This window comes from Giraffa tippelskirchi, chromosome 3 (assembly GCF_054371585.1).
Source record: "Giraffa tippelskirchi isolate mGirTip1 chromosome 3, T2T-mGirTip1v1.2.pri, whole genome shotgun sequence".
In the NCBI taxonomy this organism is placed as follows: domain Eukaryota; kingdom Metazoa; phylum Chordata; class Mammalia; order Artiodactyla; family Giraffidae; genus Giraffa; species Giraffa tippelskirchi.
This window is the reverse complement of record NC_137277.1, coordinates 49,128,154-49,145,718: the sequence shown is the minus strand read 5'-3', so window position 1 is coordinate 49,145,718 and position 17,565 is coordinate 49,128,154. Positions and strand designations below refer to the sequence as shown.

At 38.8% G+C, this 17,565-nt stretch overlaps 1 protein-coding gene across 8 annotated transcripts in view; it reads left to right on the top strand.

The window, feature by feature from the left end:
- TADA2A (transcriptional adaptor 2A) overlaps nt 1–17,565 on the top strand; it is a 44,466-nt gene that overhangs the window by 12,670 nt on the left and 14,231 nt on the right. For 4 of the 8 annotated variants that reach the window (XM_081584569.1, XM_081584572.1, XM_081584570.1 and 1 more), the window contains exons 4-8: nt 467–526; nt 7,211–7,302; nt 9,206–9,363; nt 10,399–10,487; nt 11,963–12,035. In XM_081584569.1, the coding sequence (XP_081440695.1) occupies nt 467–526; nt 7,211–7,302; nt 9,206–9,363; nt 10,399–10,487; nt 11,963–12,035 (472 nt within the window). The remainder of the gene's footprint in view (nt 1–466; nt 527–7,210; nt 7,303–9,205; nt 9,364–10,398; nt 10,488–11,962; nt 12,036–17,565) is intronic. The other 4 variants (XM_081584573.1, XM_081584576.1, XM_081584574.1 and 1 more) reach the window with 1 other exon arrangement.

Sequence of the window (17,565 nt, the reverse complement as noted above, 5' to 3'; positions counted from 1 at the left end):
ATACCATATTTTATCAGATCCAGAAAGCTATTGATTAAAAGAAACATCCCAGTTTCAGAGATGTTAAAGTGTAAAAATGGCTGATGGAAGTTGTAGTATACTTTTTATTATAAGACGAATCCACATTTCAGAGTTTTAAAATATGACAAAATATATCTTAGAATTGCTGAAATACACTAAGAGCAAGGATTCAAATTTAGACAGTCTGCTTCCAGGGCTTATGCTTTTCTAAAAGGAGGAGTTTCCTCGGAATAAGTCTTTTTTCCCAGATTGTTGTTTTTTCTCTATGGGGGCCTTTGAAAAGCTGTGATCATGAACTTAACGTTTGAGTTGTGGCTGCAAACAAGAGTAAATGAATTCTTAAAAACTCATTCAAGAGTAAAATACCCCCAAGTCATCTTCTATCCTTTAAGAAAGCGTTTTAAAATGTAACTTTTGGGTAACTTAATTTTCCTTTCTTTTGCAGTGTTTCACTCGAGGATTTGAGTACAAGAAACATCAAAGTGATCATACTTATGAAATAATGGTAATGATGAAGTTGTAGGAATTTCCCTCCATTTTCAAATTTTATACTGGATATTAGTCTTTCTTCATCTGCAAGTATCTCCCTTTTCTTTCCCCCACGTCTGAATTAGGTAATCATTGCCCAATAAGCTTTTTAGGATTTTATGGATCTACTAAAGCATTCAAGTCTGAAAATCATTTTATATACTCAGATTTTTGGTTTAAATTAGAAGGAATTTAAAGGAAGTATTCTTTGAGATTTACTAATGTAAGGATCAGAGGTGTGCTGCTTTCTAGGTTCATTTATAAACATAGTGAATGTATTGTTGCTGTGTTTGGCTAGTGGTATTTTTATGTGGTTCATGCGGGCAGTGGTGAGATTTATGTCTGGCACTCCACCTTCTCGGCCTTGGAGAAATTGGTTATCCTCAGAGAGTTAAGTTGTAAAATGAATATAGGGTGAGTGATATAGTAATATATAAAATCACTTTGAAGGGATAGATTAACTCATAGGCCAGAATAAGACTTGGCTATAATTTGATTGATTTTTTTGACACCTGTAAAGAAGGAATGAGAGACGGATATTAGTAGTGTCCTTCCAATATTTTGGAGAAGGAAATGGGAACCCACTCCAGTATTCTTGCCTGTAGAATCCCATGGACAGCTGGCAGGGTCGCATAGAGTCAGACATGACTGAAGTGACATAGCATGCATGCATGCATTCCAATATCTAGCCAGAGGAGTGGGCACTTTACTAAGCCAAAGTAAATATCTGGTATGCTTGGCAGGTGTGTATACAGTACCTTTGTCTGTTATCAGAGCCTGTCTCCTGGTTCACCAAATAGTTTTCTTATATTTGGCCTCCTATGTTGGTTTTTCTTAAAGGAAGGAATGCTGGTTGGGTATCTTCTTAACAGTAGTTTCACATCATGGATTAATCGGTTGATACTTGTGTAGTTTTCTCTTACTGCCATAACAACTTATCAAAAATGAAGCAGCTTAAGACAACAGGAATTTATCATCTTACAGTTCTGTTGGCAGAAGACCAATTATATTCATTGGTTTGCTCCAGATTCCGTAGGGCTGAAATGAAAGTGTTGGTCTGTCTGGATTTTTAATTGGAGACCCTAGGGGAGAATCCACTTTCGGTCTCTTTCCATTCTCATTCAAGTTGTTGACAGAATTCACTGCCTGGAGGTTGTAGGAGTGATGATACTGTTTCCTTCTTGATTGTTGGCCGGGACTTGCTCTCAGTTTCTAAAGGTTCCTGACCCCCTTTGTCCATATTCAAAGCCACCAACAGCAGGGAGGCCTTGAAGGTTATTGATGAAATACTTGGCCTCTTTGACCTCTCCTGGTTCATCACTCCTGTGCTGGATCTCTCTGACTCCTCTCTCTCTTAAGGCCTATGTGATTACAGTGGATCCACCTGCATAATCGCCCTATTTTACTGTCAGTTAATTGGTGCCTGGTCAGCATAGTCCCTTCACAAGAATATCTAGTTAGTGCTGGACTAATCAGGGGACAAGAATCTTTGGGGAGTGGGAGGCATCTTTAGAATTCTGTCTACCACAGTGCTGTAGCACGTCTGCTTCTGTCTTTTAGAAGTTTGAAAAGGGTAACTCAGCATCTCCAAGTCTTATTTGTGAAGCCTTGAGTGAATTTCTGGGCCTGTAATGCCGAAAGTCAGGTCCTGGTCCATAATGAATTAGTCAAAAAATGCTCCTTAGTAAGAGTTCTTGGCAGCCAACTGTCTGGCTTCCGCTACCTCTCTCTAAACACCTTCAGTCTTCTAAGTAGTTTCTTCACTAACTATAAGGTTTGGAATATATTTTTTAATATTAGGCTTTGTTTTTTAGATCAGTTATAAGTTCACAGCGAGATTGAGTACAAAATACAGAAATTTCATGTGTATCCTCTGCCCCCACAAATGCATAGCCTCCCCTATTATCAGCATCCCTCACCAGAATTGTACATAAATTATCACTGAGGAACCTATATTGATACCTCATTATCACCCAAAGTCCATAGTTTATATTAGGGTTCACTCTGCATGTTAACACATTCTGTAGATTTGTGGAAATACAGAATGCCACATACCTACCATTATAGTATCATACAGAGTAGTTTCATGGTCCTGAAAGTCTTCTGTGTTCTGCCTCTTCATGCACCCCTCCCGCTAACTGCTGGCAGCCATGGATCTTTTTACAACCTCCATGGTTGTGCCTTTTCCAAAATGTCATAGAGTTGGGATCGTATAGAGTGTACCCTTTTCAGATTGGCTTCTTTCACTAAGTAATATGTGTATAAGTTTCCTGCATGTCTTTTCATGGCTTGATAGCTCGTTTCTTTTTTAGCCCTGAATAATAGTCTGTTGTCTAGATGTACCACAGTTTATTTATTCATCCACCTACTGAAGGATATCTTGGTTGCTTCCAAGTTTTGACAATTAAGAATAAAGCAACTATAGATATCCACGTACAGGTTTTTCTTCAGACCTAAGTTTTCAGTTCCTTTGGGTAAATACCAAGAAACATGGTTGCTGGATCATATGGTAAGGGTGTGTTTCATTTTGTAAGAAACTATCAAACTGCCCAAAGTGGCTGTGCCATTTTGCGTTCCCACCAGCAGTGGAAGAGAGTTCCTGTTGCTCCACACCCTTGCCAGCATTTGGTGTTGTCAGTGTTCTGGGTTTTGGCCATTCTGATAGGTATATGGTGCTGTCTCATTTTAACTTGCATTTCTCTGACAACATATGATATGGAATATATGAAATATGAATTTTTTTTCCCTTTTGTTAACTGAAAAATGAATGCAGGGTTGGAGGAAGAGTGTGGTCAAAGTAGCTGTGGCTCTGAGTTCATTTCACTAAGGTTATCCCATCTTCAAAAAGTTAGCTTTATTCTTCCCAAATTCACACAAGAATGCTAAGAAGCAAAATACATATTTATTTATTTGAATTGTGATTCAGTGTACTTTGAGTAGATTGAGATTATCCTCTGCAGGAAAACTGACCATGAACTCGCTTCAACTATTCCGGGCACCATGCCTTCCACCTGATGCTGACGGCATGAAGTTTCGCTCCAAGTCCATCTAACTCTTCAGATTACATCATTCTTTTCTCACATATTCTACACCCATACAAACACATTTCAGAATTCTGTTCTTTATTTTATAGTGCTTTTGGAGATTACTAATGCTCTTTTTTTTCTTCTAATCTTTATTCCTAGAGAAGGAAAAGATGAATCTCCTTCCATAGGAATGATGACCAAATTTTGGTTTTCTATACATGAAGCCACTAAAACCTTGATTTTTTTTTTTTTTCCATATGAAGCCTCAGAAAACTTTAAATGGTTTTCAGTACTTTTGCCATCTCACAGTGCTGTATTTTTGGAAGTTACTCATGCTGTGGTGGGTGGTGCATTAATCAAGATTTCTGAGTTCTTTGCCTATTTTTGTCTTATAATTCTTAGAACCTTGAACAAGTCAAGGCACCTCTTTTTGCCACACCCTTTATATCAGTGATTCTTAAACTTTAGTGCATAAGAATCACCTGGGAGCTGGTTAATATTGTAGATTCCTAGACCTTGCTATTAGAGATTCTTGTTCAGTAGGGCCAAGATAGGGTTCAGAAATTGAAAAACACTGATTCAACTTTGAGAAAAACTGCCTTATATGCCCATTTAGTTTTTGGTGTAGAAAGTCTTTCTGGTTTATCTTATAGTAAAGTTGGTGAGGACTAATTAATATTAGAAAGTACACTTTCAGAAATACAGTCTTTTCAACTATGAGTTGTTGTATTTGCCTGTATTGAGTTGGTGATGGACAGGGAGGCGTGGCATGCTGTGATTCATGGGGTCACAAAGAGTCAGACATGACTGAGCGACTGAACTGAACTGAACTGATGGTACTTTTCAGATTGAGTGATTATTTTGAATTTAATACAGATGCAGGCTCTGAAATTTCTTGTTTGGATCTCATAGTACCTCACATGAGGCATATTCCTAGTAGGTGCTCAGATAAAATGTATTGCTTATTAGTAATAGAATTTGACAGATCATAGAGGGTTTTTTTTGTGTGTGTGTCATTAACAGAAGATAGAACAATTTCTAAACACCTGTGTGATTGAAGGATCGCTCTTCTATTTTTTTATTTATTTGGCTGTGCTGGGTCTTAGTGGTGGGGATCTTCTCTCATCGTTGCAGCATGCGAACTCTTAGTTGCAGCGTGCCAGCTCCTTGACCAGAGTTTGAAATTACACCCCCTATATTGAGAGAAGCGTCCTAACCACTGGACCACTAGGAGAATTCCTAAAGATCTTGTGTGTGTGTGTGTGTGTGTGTGTGTGTGTGTGAAGTACTCAGTTGTGTCCAGCTCTTTGCAACCCTATGGACTATAGAATTCCTAAAGATCTTGTGTGTGTGTGTGTGTGTGTGTCTGTGTGTGTGTGTGTGTGTCTGTGTGTGTCTGTGTGTAGGAAGTACTCAGTTGTGTCCAGCTCTTTGCAACCCTATGGACTATAGAATTCCTAAAGATCTCTTTGTGTGTGTGTGTGTGTAGGAAGTATGCAGTCGTGTCCAACTCTTTGCAACCCTATGGACTGTAGCTGCCAGGCTCCTCTGTCCATGGGATTTCCCAGACAAGAATACTGGAGTGGGTTGCCATTTTCTTCTCCAGGGGGTCTTCCCTACCCAGGGATCGAATCCATGTCTCCTGTGCGTCTCCTGCATTGTAGGCAGATTCTTTACCTGCTGAGCCACCAGGGAGGCCCAGGCTCTTGTGTGACCTTTTTATTTTTTTAACTATTCTAGGTTGGTTACCTCATATATTTATCCTATGGGTTCTTCTTCTCCTTCCTACCCCTCCCTCACTCTTTCTCTTGTTTCATAATTGTTTAAAAACTTGAGTTGTTTGTCTTATAGATGTTAGCACAGTCTAGATTTTGCCGATTAACATGTTCCTCTGACTTCTGTGTTTCCTACAAATTAGTAGTAACGTATATTGGCTATATCAGATTCATTCACGATCATTGTCTAGATTTGTTCATCTAAGATTGCAAAATACATAGTTATCTTTTAATTCTATCACTTCTTTTAATTTAAGAGTTAAAATAATTCTATAAAAAGAAACATCCTTGCATTATCTATGTGATCACACTGAGGTAAAGTTTGTACAGAAAGGCAGAATAAATTATTTCCCTTTGTTTACTAGTTTTGAAAGTATGAGTTCCTTCTCTGGCATCCTCTAGACATTGAGGATGTTTGGCATGTTGTAAACCTTTACAGTTGTTACTCTTTTTAATGTTCAAAATGTTCCATTTTTAGTTAGTGGGAACCTCTACAAGTTGACCTCTGAATCCTTTTGACATGATCCTTATATTCTTTGAGAGTTTCTTTGCTTTCCAGTATAACAAAATGTTCCAGTCTCATCTTGTACATTTCCTCCCCAAAACTAAAATGAGTCTTTTCTTCAAAGAGCCCTGGTTCCTTTAGTGGAAAATTGTACTTAGAGACCACACACAGGGCACTAGAAGTATTCATTGTTGTTGGATTAGTCATTTTTTCTAGATCTTTTCATTGAACAGTGTTTGGACAGTTTTAGGGGTTTTTTTTTGAAGTTTCTTATACAGTTTTTAAAGGTTACACTTCATTTACAGTTATTACAAAATATTGGCTATGTTCCCTGTATTGTACAATACATCCTTGTAGCCTATCTTACACCCAGTAGTTTGTACCTCCCACTCCTTCACCCCTATATTTTACCCCACACACACATACTGGTAATCACTTGTTTGTACTCTATATTGGAAATTTTTCTTTTAAGACAAAATACATCATGAGTTCATACTAAAACTTCCATTTCAAATACCAGACCACCTGGTTTTACATAACCTCATAGATCACCTGTCTTTTTTTTCCCCCAAGCCCCAAATCCCGCTGTCCAGTGATACCAGTACAGTTACTTAACAGCTTTATCCTACACTACATCAACATAAAATAATCTCAGAATAACTGTACCAGCACTACTTGAAAACAATAGTTTTCAATCACTACTTGATTTTTTTTTGGCAGTTCGTTTTACTTTTTAAAGTATCTTCTACGAGAAATATATAGTCAAATTATTGTGTTTTAAAGTCACCTGGGATTGCTTCTTTCTGTGTCATTATGCCTTAAAATCCATCCATAGGTTTATTTGTTACATTTTACTTTTGATTCTTGTGATTTTAAAATTTAATACTTAATGTACAGTATTTATATTTTCAAAGTCAGGTCTGCAAAAAAGGAATATTCAGAGAGGACCAGCTTTTATCCTTGTCCTTTCCATCCTATCTTCTCCCTCCCTCCCCAGTAGGTAAATTTGGTTCTAATATATGATTTAATCTTGCATTTTAATAGATAGAAATATACACATTTGTATTCCTCTCTTAGCTAAATGGGAACACACTATTATACTTATCTCTACCTTTGTGCTAAGTTTAGGAAACATATTTCTACATGAGCTAAATGGCATTTGTGGTTGATAATATTTATTGGAAATCCTAATGGTAGAACTAGAGGTGGGGAGTACGAACAACTAATGAGAACGTTCTTTAAGCGTCACGCCACACTATGAGAATGATAGCCATTGGATTATAATTAGGATTACATTTGGGGTTGCTGGGTTCCATTTCTCTATCTGTTCTTAGGCAGAACTTTTTCTTCCTCAGACCTCAGATTTTCCTGTTCTTGATCCCAGCTGGACTGCTCAAGAAGAAATGGCTCTTTTAGAAGCTGTGATGGACTGTGGCTTTGGAAATTGGTAAGAGTTTGGGAGGAATGGTTGTCCTGCCCTAGTGGTCTCCAAAAAGAGTGCTGTTGAATTAAAAAGTGGAACCTCAGAAAAAGGAGTTAGGGGCCATATGTTGCTTTTCTCTTGACTTGTGACTTAAGAGACAAGTCCTTTTCCCTTCTACACGTTTTTCCCTAAGGCTGAAATGCCTCACAGGGCTACGGAATGTTTAGTGGTCTGTGACTGGCCAGCTCTAAAAGACCACTTTGGACATATCAACACCACGGAAGGTTAATTATTCCTTTATGAATAGTGGGGAAGTGTAGACTCTATTAGTTATTCTTCCTTTCTGATTTTATGAACTTTTCTTGGCTGTAGATGGCCTTGGCATTTAAGTGAGTCAGACTTTAGATAAATGGCCATAGCTTGCCTGAGATTCAAGTTTGACAGACTACCTATTCGCGTTTTCTGGTTTTAGCTTGTAGATACTTGCTTAGTCCTAACATGGCAGAATTGAACAGCATTCAATTGCTTTATGAGGTGACACTGCTTAATAATGATACTGCTACTTTCATTTTTACCTTTTTGGAGTACTTTCAAACTGACGATTTTTTTTTATGAACTAGATAGCAGAGGCATTATTGAATATAATTTTTTCATGAAGAATCTGAAGCTTAGGGAGTTAAAACGACTTCTTATGACCACATAGTTTGTTAATGTTACCAGAGGACCTTAAATAGCTCTTCCCTGTCCTGACTTCCTAGAGTATATCCTCTATCAGATGTTGATAAAATATACTATGCTGCCTCCCTTATGTCCAGGGCCTTGAAGAAAGAGATTTGAGTTCCATTCACATTTTGCTTATATTTATTAAGCATCATAAAATTTTGTTTACTATGGGAATAGCAAAGAAGATAGAAAAAAGTGATCATTTTCTTGCTAGTCTTCTTTGGCCTAGTTTTTCATTTTTTGTCTAAAAAGGGCTATTCCTCTTTGTACCCCTTTCTTAGCAAAGACCACAAAAAGACCATTGTTTCTCTCTCCGCTATGGGTAAGGCACTAAGGTTGGTGGTGAGGATGTTGGAGCCAAGAATTATGACATGTATCCTGCCTTCAAGAAGCTTGTAGTCTAGTAGGGGAATCAGCATATATGTACAGATGGTTGAAATACATAAATCAGAGCATAGTGATGCCTTAGGAGGCAAGTGAAGTGGAGGCAGGTGCCTTAGGAGGCACGATACAAGTGAAGTATCGTGGAAGACAGAGGTTGAGAGGGAACTTTAAGAGATTTCACCTCTACCTCTGCATCATCTGGGCCAGGAGTCAGGGTTCTTCAGTACAAATTAAGTGGCTTTGACACTTCCGTGCTTTGTGTTCTTAAGCAAGTTTCTTAACCTCTTTGGGCCTCATTTTTTTTATCTGTGAAACTGAGATAGTAAATACACTGCACAGTTAATACTAGCATTGATTTAAATCATGTTGTACATATTTCCAGCTTAGAGCTTGGTCTGTCATGAGAGGTCTAGTAAAGAAATCTTTGTTCGCATGAAGTGTTTTGTAGACTATAAAATATGCAAATATAAATGTTCTGAAGTGGCTTATTATTAATCCTAGCAATTCTTTTGATAGAGCCTAGCTCACAGGGAAATTCACAGATTTTCTAGTAATCTTCCTTATTTTGGTGGAAAGAAAAGGGTGTTTTAGATATTGGCATCTCTATCATGGAATAGCAGGATTTGAAACATCAGATTATACCAATACTATGTTTTTATTTGTCTCACTGTTCTGCGAATAGCTGCATGATATCAGTTTCAAGGTATTAAGTTCCACACATTATATCATTGGGACTTAAAATGTGGAAAGAACAAACCATGCTTTGACTGTTATGTATAAATCAAAACTCTGCTTCCTTTTCTCACCTTCCACACTCTAGGCAGGATGTAGCCAATCAGATGTGCACCAAGACCAAAGAGGAGTGTGAGAAGCACTATATGAAGCATTTCATCAATAACCCTCTGTTTGCATCTACCCTGCTGAACCTGAAGCAAGCAGAGGAGGCAAAAACTGCTGACACAGCCATTCCATTTCACTGTAAGTACCTCCCTATATCAGTAAGAGAGTCCAGTATTTAACTCATTATAGTTAACCATCCCAGTATTAAGTCCAAGAAGCAATTTGTTATTTTTGTTCACTTGGTTGTGGCAATTATAGCAATTTTTTTTTTAAATCTCATGTGACTTAGGGACTCATGGATCTAACAAAACATAACCAAACCCATGATGAATTATAAATGGACATCTTTTCTGAATGACTCCCAGGGCACAAATAATGAGATATGATTACTTTTATTTCCCCTGCCTCTTTCCTCATACTCTCTGGAGACAGTTCATAGCTGACTAACTCAAAACCTGGGGCTGTCTCCTGTTTGGATAGCCCTTTGGATGTTAGCACTTTGTTCTCAAATGCCTTAGACCATTTCTTCCTCATGACAACACAGACAGGAAGAGCAAGTGCTTTGGTTTTGCACACAAGGAACCTGAAATTCAGAAAGGTTAAATAATTTGTGCAAGATCACAGGTCTACTGACTCAATTCCAGCTCACTCCAAATCCAGTGGGGTTTTTGCCTGTCAGTTGGATGGGATTTGTAAATTGAGATTGAGAAGAGAGCTGAAGCAGACAGGGTAAATACTTAAGTTCTATAGTGCTAAAGAAAAGATCCTTGATTTTCTTTTATATTAGGGAAGCAAAAAGCAGAGGGAATTTTCCATATTTGCTTAGAGGATTCCCTAAATCTTAGTTTCCTTTTTTTTTTTTCTTTTCCCTGCCCCTTTGTAGCCTGTGGGGTCTTAGTTCCCCAACCAGGAATCGAACCCATGTCCCTTGCAGTGGAAGTGCAGTCTTAAACACTAGACCACCAGGGAAGTCCTCTTAATTTCTTTTTTAAGAAATCAGTTTGTTTCCATAATACTTTACTTTTTTAGTTTCCTTTATAAAAATCTTTTGAATTTTATTTATTCTCTCAGACACTGTCTTTCTCCAAATAAAAATATTTCAGAATCTAAATGAGAACTTTTTTTATGCTAGTATTTTATTAAGTTATTAAGAAAAACTCTAAATTCTTTCAGCTGCAGATGACCCTCCCCGACCTACTTTTGACTCCTTGCTTTCTCGGGACATGGCAGGATACATGCCAGCTCGAGCAGATTTCATTGAGGTAGGAGAAACTTGTTTTTGTTTCGGATGAGGCCGTATCTCTTAGCTATAGGTTCCATACCACTAAAAAGCTTTTCAAAACACTGTAATTTGAAGGGCCTTAGGCAGTCCCGTTTTCTTCATCTGAGTGTCTTTCTCATTTGTAAACCTTTTTTTTTAGAAAGGTAGAAGTTCTTCAGACCAAGAACCTATTTCTTAAGTCCCATTTCCTTAGTAAGTATAGGTTTCTATAGTCTGATTCTCATTCCACACTTAGAGGGTTCCAAGGTTGTATTATATCGGGGGTTGGGAAACTTTTTCTATTAAGGTCCAGATAGTAAATATTTTAGATTTTGTAGACCATAAAGTCTCTGTTGGAACTAAACTTTGCCATAATTATGCAAAAAGCAGCATAGCTAATAGTAAACAAATGAGCATGCTGGTGCGCCAGTGAAACTTTATTTACAAAAATAGGCAGTGGGCTCAATTTGGTCTATAGGCTGTAGTTTGCTGTCTTCTGTACTATATTCACAAGTGTATAAAGAATGATGAATGTGTAGAAAAGCTACATGTTCTTACAGCTATAAAGCCTTGTGAATGTAGTCACACGTCTCTTGATTTATCACCTCATCCACAACTATAGCACTCTTGGAGGTAATTAAAGTTTAGCAAACTACAAACAATTTTGCTGGCCACACCCAGGTTAGCATTTTGTTCCTGGAAGCTGATGTTGTAGAGCTCCCTCATAGACACTACCCCTGCAGATTGTACTCATTGAACAGAATATGAACAAATCTACCCACTGAGCTATATAACCAATATTCTGGAATAAATAGAGCTCTCAGAAGGTGGTAGGAAGGTAGGTGAATAGTGCACACGATTTTCTTACCTAAATACTTGAAGGACTAGTCAGAGTGAGATTTTCTTGATTTAAATTTTATGAACAGACTACTTTTAGTTTTTAGGACCAAATATTTATTCCTCGGAGAAGGCAATGGCACCCTATTCCAGTACTCTTGCCTGGAAAATCCCATGGATGGAGGAACCCGTAGGCTGCAGTCCATGGGGTCGCTAAGAGTCAGACACAACTAAGCAACTTCACTCTTCACTTTTCACTTTCATGCATTGGAGAAGGGAATGGCAGCCCACTCCAGTGTTCTTGCCTGGAGAATCCCAGGGACAGGGGAGCCTGGTGGGCTGCCGTCTATGGGGTTGCGCAGAGTTGGACATGACTGAAGTGACTTAGCAGCAGCAGCAGCAGCAAGTGTTCCTGTACTCAGAGCTTTCTCATTTTTTTGCTGTCAGTATTGCCTGAAAGCCTCTCAGATTTTTCCCATGATTTTTTACTTATGGCAGTTATCCTGGCCCTGTACCCCATTCAGTACTTTTTAGCAAGTGTTTGTTTGTATATTTGCTGTTTGCTTTTAAAGCATGGCTCCTGTAAAGGCATTACTCAAAGCTGATGGATCTGAGGTGGGAATTTTTTTCCCCAAACAGGAGTTTGACAATTATGCGGAGTGGGACTTGAGAGATATTGATTTTGTCGAAGATGACTCGGACATTTTACACGGTAACATTTTATTTCAATAAGTGTTTCTATTGATTGCAACCTGTAATGAGACTGTGCTGGCTGCTAGGAACATAAGAATGAATAAGATAGTCTCCTGCCCCTTATGGGACCGAAAGTATAGTGGTTAAGATGCTGAATGTATCCTGTTGCCGAGATTTAACCATAATGAGAAGATCATTTGTGGTGATGGTGAGAATGTTGATCATATAATGGTAGTTGGGAATATCCCATCCCCTGAACTATGTGAGCTTTCTTTGAATTGAGACAAGCCTATGCTGAGGTAATTGGTTAAATGGTCCTCGTTGCCTCCTTAAAAGAAAAGGAATCAGGGTGAAAACCTGGGACTTCAACAGCAACTACTGATACGAAATGTTCATCGTAATTTGTTATCCCAGATTTCCCATAGCAGGGGAAAAGAATGGAAGTTCAAGAGTTTTTAGACCAAGACTGAAAATTTCTTCTTCCTCAGAACTGTTGGATTTTTAGCACTTCTGAATTCTTAAAATTAGCCTGATTTATTAACTCTTTTGTTATAAGTAAATGGTTAATGTCAATAAGGCTCTTAAAAGTGGATGGTTAGACTTATACTGGAATATCTTTTTTTCATTTCTTTCAGTTTTCAGTGAACTATGTATTTAAAATAATCCCAAATCTTCTGTTTCATTTCAGTCCAGAATTAAGGGTGATGTATGTAGTAAGTGAATCCCTTGGATTCTGTATTTCCTAAACAACATCTTTGTTATTTCTCTTAACTGTATATGCCAGGTAGGAAGGGCAAGTCAGACTCCTTGTTGAATTATAAATCGAGTTTTCACGTTGCGTTAACTGGTCCTCTGTCCCTTGAAGGAGAAATTTTACTCTTCCCTCCATAGAAGAGCTGTCTAGGTATTTGTTACACCAGATCTGAGACCAAGAAAGAGTCCTCATAAAAATTTTATCTTTAGAATTTTTTCTCTACATACTTCTTGAGCAGTTTTCTTTGCAAAATTTCATTTCTCTCCTTTTCTCCCACACAGCTTTAAGGAAAAGTCTAAGTGACGCAGATTGAACTAAAAGAGGAAAGCTTGAAGGCAAACTGCTTTAGTGTTCTCTAGAGCCATTGTACTTGTTCAGGCTTCCATGTCAGTCTCTGCTTTTCAGCCCTGGTAACTGGTGTCACTGTCTGTCCTCACCTCGTGGTGATGCACCCTGAAGGTAGTGTGCAGATTGCCATTCAGTATTCTCATACACACCAGCTTTCATTAAAATTCTATTATTTCCTGGCTTGTATCATTCTTATCCAGAACGCAAAAAAGCAGCTTTATAAATTTCATTTTTTTAGATGCTATTCAGAAGTACTGAACTTCTGAAAGTCAAAATCTCTAATGTCAATAATGTCTCAACTATGTAAAGGACTTGCTGAATCACATCTCTAGGCCTTAGTCCAAGATCTTCATTCTTAAGCCTCAACATTATTAAGAAAACTGTAGTGATGGTTGGTATTTCATTTTACTCTGCATTCTTTGTGAAAGCAGGATTTGCAGTTTCTTCTGGTGCATTTATGGTCCTTTGTGTAATTAAGTGGGGCAAAAGGAAAAAAAAATGAAAAAGAAGCAATTGATTAGCAAGTTTTATTTCAGTTAGCATTTCAAACCTATAGCATGCTTTAGTTATTTGTGTTCGTTGTACAGATTCTGCAACCTTTTAAGTTGATTCTAATTCATTCGAACTACAACTGAAGCTTCAGTTATTGTTATACATAAGTAGTTTTAATTAAAACTATAATAATCTCTGCCTCCGTTTTCCCTCCGTGTCTGGTAGTGAACTATAAGATGTTTAGATGGGTGCTTTTTGAAAGGTGATGATGTCATTGAGAGGGTTGGCAGGACTGGCGATCAAAGGGATGCTCTGCCGATGGCTCTCAGTTCTCATAGTCCTCCTCTGGCGGCACGCCCCCACTGTCCAGTGGGGCATATTGCCCTTGAGCTAAGTGGTTGCTCCCAGAACACTCAAGTGGAGGGGACTAGGAGCCCAAGGAGAGTATGGAGAAATGAGAAGGCGCTTTTTATGGACACCTAGAGCAGAGAGAAGGGCACCTGTTTTCTGCAGATCAGGACAGTGATTCAACCTCAGGCTTGCTTCTGAGTCACTGTGATCTTGGGCAAGTCCCTGGAATTCCCCTTGCTATTTCTTTGTGTCCCCGGCCAACAAAAAAGCATGACTCTGACTAGTCAGGGTGAATGTCTCCAATGGAAGAGGGTTCATAATTCAGATTGGTGTTATTACCATTCCATTATACTATTACACTCTTAATATTACTGAGCATTTATAACATTTCTTTTATGTTTCCTCACTCACAACTACTAGAAGGAAGTAAATTGTTTGGCTGGGTTTTGTATCCTATTCCCAGGCATCTAGATGATTGGGTGATGCCACCAAGCTCTTTTTCTTTCTCAAAACTTTTGCTGTGATTTATGAAATTCGTCTAATAAAGGAGGTTTAAATGGTCCATTATAGAAGCCTAGGACACAATAGAGGAATAGATGATTACATTCCAGCCATACCAAATATCTTTCAGAATGGACCCCCAAAAGATACTACATGTGAAGTAATGTCTGAGGAAGACAATAAGGAAGTTCTGGGATCGCTAAATGAAACCACCTCATACTTTATTGAAATTATTGGTCTAGAGAGGGAGATACAGAAGACCCATAACTCAGTGTCCCCTGTGTCACGGTATGTTGTGAGACATCAGTGCTGACGCACAGCACGTTTCCCCTTTCCTCAGGGAACGTTGCTCCCCATCTGCTTTTACTGGGAAAATCTCTCCTAGATTTGTGGACTGGTCTTTCTTAGAGTTTTCCAGGTGGTAAGCCTTTAGCACAGCATCTTCTAATCATTGCTAGCCATTAACCTGGGCAAGCAGGAGTTGTCATGAGCTCCTTTCTCTGTGTTGGATCTGTGTTCTTAGCACTTCTCAGGGTGGCACACCAGAGAAGTTTACTCTCCCTCTATTTGGAAAGCTAATTTCAGCAAAATTTCTTGGTCAGATATGAATATGTTCCCCTCCATGCCCCTGATTTTCTTTCTTTGGTCCATATTGTCAGCCTTTGATCCTCCCAAGTGGCTCAGTGGTAAAGAATCCACCTGGCAATGCAGGAGATGTGGGTTCAATCCCTGGGTCAGGAAGATCCCCTGGAGAAGTAAATGGCAACCCGCTCCAGTATTCTTGCTGGGAAATCTCATGGACAGAGGAGCTTGGTGGGCTCTTTGTCCATGGGGTCACAAAAGAGTTGGACACGATGGAGTGACTAAACAGCAATTTTCAGTCTTAATCGCATTTATGTCTAAACAGTCCTAAGCACAAAGCAGCCAATTCACCATTAAGGGAAAGAAACTGCCAATAGGTAGGTGAGTAGGCATGGTGACCAGGCTTGACCTCTGATCTTCGAACTGTTAAAGGCTCTAAATAATAATAATTAATACATACAGCACTCTCTGTTTGCCAGGTACCATTTAAGTTCTTGACACGTGTGAACTCATTTAATCCTCACAAAACTCTTTGGGTTGGGCGTTACTATGCCCATTTTCTAAGTGGGGAAATTGAGGAGTGGAAATGTCAAGGTCAGGTTATAACCTGCAAGTGGCAGAGCCATCTCAAGCTCTTAGTACTACTGTGCTTAATACATCTGTGCTCTTAATACTGCTAGACTTACTGTATTTACCACCTTGAACCTTTTTTTTCTTTTTAGATTTCACATTTTTTATAATCTATGACTTAACCACATTCCTGAGAAGTGGAAATAGTCATTTTCCCATTCTACCTTCAGGGAAATGCACAAAGGAGTGAAGCGACTTGCCTAAGGCTTCCTGGTTGCTGAGTTTGACCGTGAGGTCACATAGTCATCCTTTTTTCATAGCCCTGATTGTGTCCGTCTTGGCCAAAAGCTTCAGGGGTGGGGGAATGACTTTTAAGAAGCTTCATTCTGGGGAATACCTGATTCACAGGTTTGTGCTCGTGTGCTTGCAGTAAGGATTTTGATTGGTTTCCCCACAGTTAAGGCGTCTCAGTTGCTTTTCTTGCCAACCAAGCAGTAAGTGCCTTCTGTCAGGAAAACAGAAACATGTTGCCAGCTATTTTGAACAATGTTAGAAATACACTGCAGTGGGAAGGAGCTGCCTCTGACTTCTGCCCACTTCTTGCAATATTTTAAGGCAGCCATTTGGAGACTTTGTTATCAGTCCCCAGTGTAATCTCCATCACAGGGAGACTAGTCATCCCCCCAGACTGGGATTTCAGAGGCCTGGCAGCAGTGGAGAGGTTATGGGTGGTTTGGGTTGGTTGGTTTTTAAGGAGAACTAGGTCTTATGTGCCTGCTTTACTCACCTCTCCAGTCACTTTAAGAAGAGTGTGAACCTATGATTGTCCTTCATTCAGTGTCTTCCTCTCATTTCTGTTCTGCCTGCTGTCCTGTGTCCTCTCTGGGTTTTTCATGCAGTTAAGACCTTATAATCAGTTGTTGTGATCCGAGTGTGCTTCATCAAGACAAGAGAGAGCTTCAACTGTGAAATTTTTTCCCTGGGAGAATTCCAGTTCTCCTCACATTTGTTTCTCTGTGTTCCCTTCTCCCCCTTTGTTCTCCAGAGCTGGTTGTACAAGCTTCCACTACTGAATTGATCAAGCACCAGAACCGTTTATCAGCAGGATTTATTTATAGAGGTTTTTGTAACACAGTCTCTTCAGTTTTTGTTTTTTTTTTTCTGTTTTAATTCTTTCCCACACAAATCTTAGGAAACAACATGATATGTTAGTATATTAGAAAAACTACAGAACTGTTTTGTCAAAATTAGCACTATCTTCCCCACTGGATTTTTCTGGCAGTTTCTTTCTTACTGAACTCATCTTGTTATTCAGTGGATAAATGAGATAAGGCACCTAAAGAGCCTGGAACGTGATAAATACTCAGTGTATGTTAGCTCTTTACCTATTTGCTTCTTATTTGTTCAAATTGCTTCTCTTTCTGCCTTGAACTGTTGACTTCCTAATTCTCTTTCTCCTAAGAAGGAAGGTAGAGTCCAAGCTAAAACTTGCACTTGGTTGTGGTGCATATCAAAAACAGATCATCTCCTCCCCATTCCTCCTGCCACTTTCACCGCAGACTTACGTAAAGCCTGTCTCCCCCAGCACAGCGTTCTAGGACCTGTCATTCCACAGCAGGTGTATTAGGAAACACTGGCAGGGTCTGGGCATCCTGTGATATCTATGCTTCTGTATGGAACACGTATAAATCAAGAAAGAGTTCATATAGAGAAAGAGTTCTGCAACCTGAAGAAAAGGTTGCCTTAAATCTTGGACCTGATATTATTGAATTATTTTTAGTTTGTGGGTGGTAATGAGGAAAAATGAAGCAATGTTGTTTAAATTTTTAAACTTGTTAGAAACGAATGACAACAAATCTGTGATACCTAATAACTTTTTTTTTTAATAACTAAAGTTTAAAAACGTACTGCATTCAGTTACCTCTTCAGATCATCCAGCTAGAATTTGTTA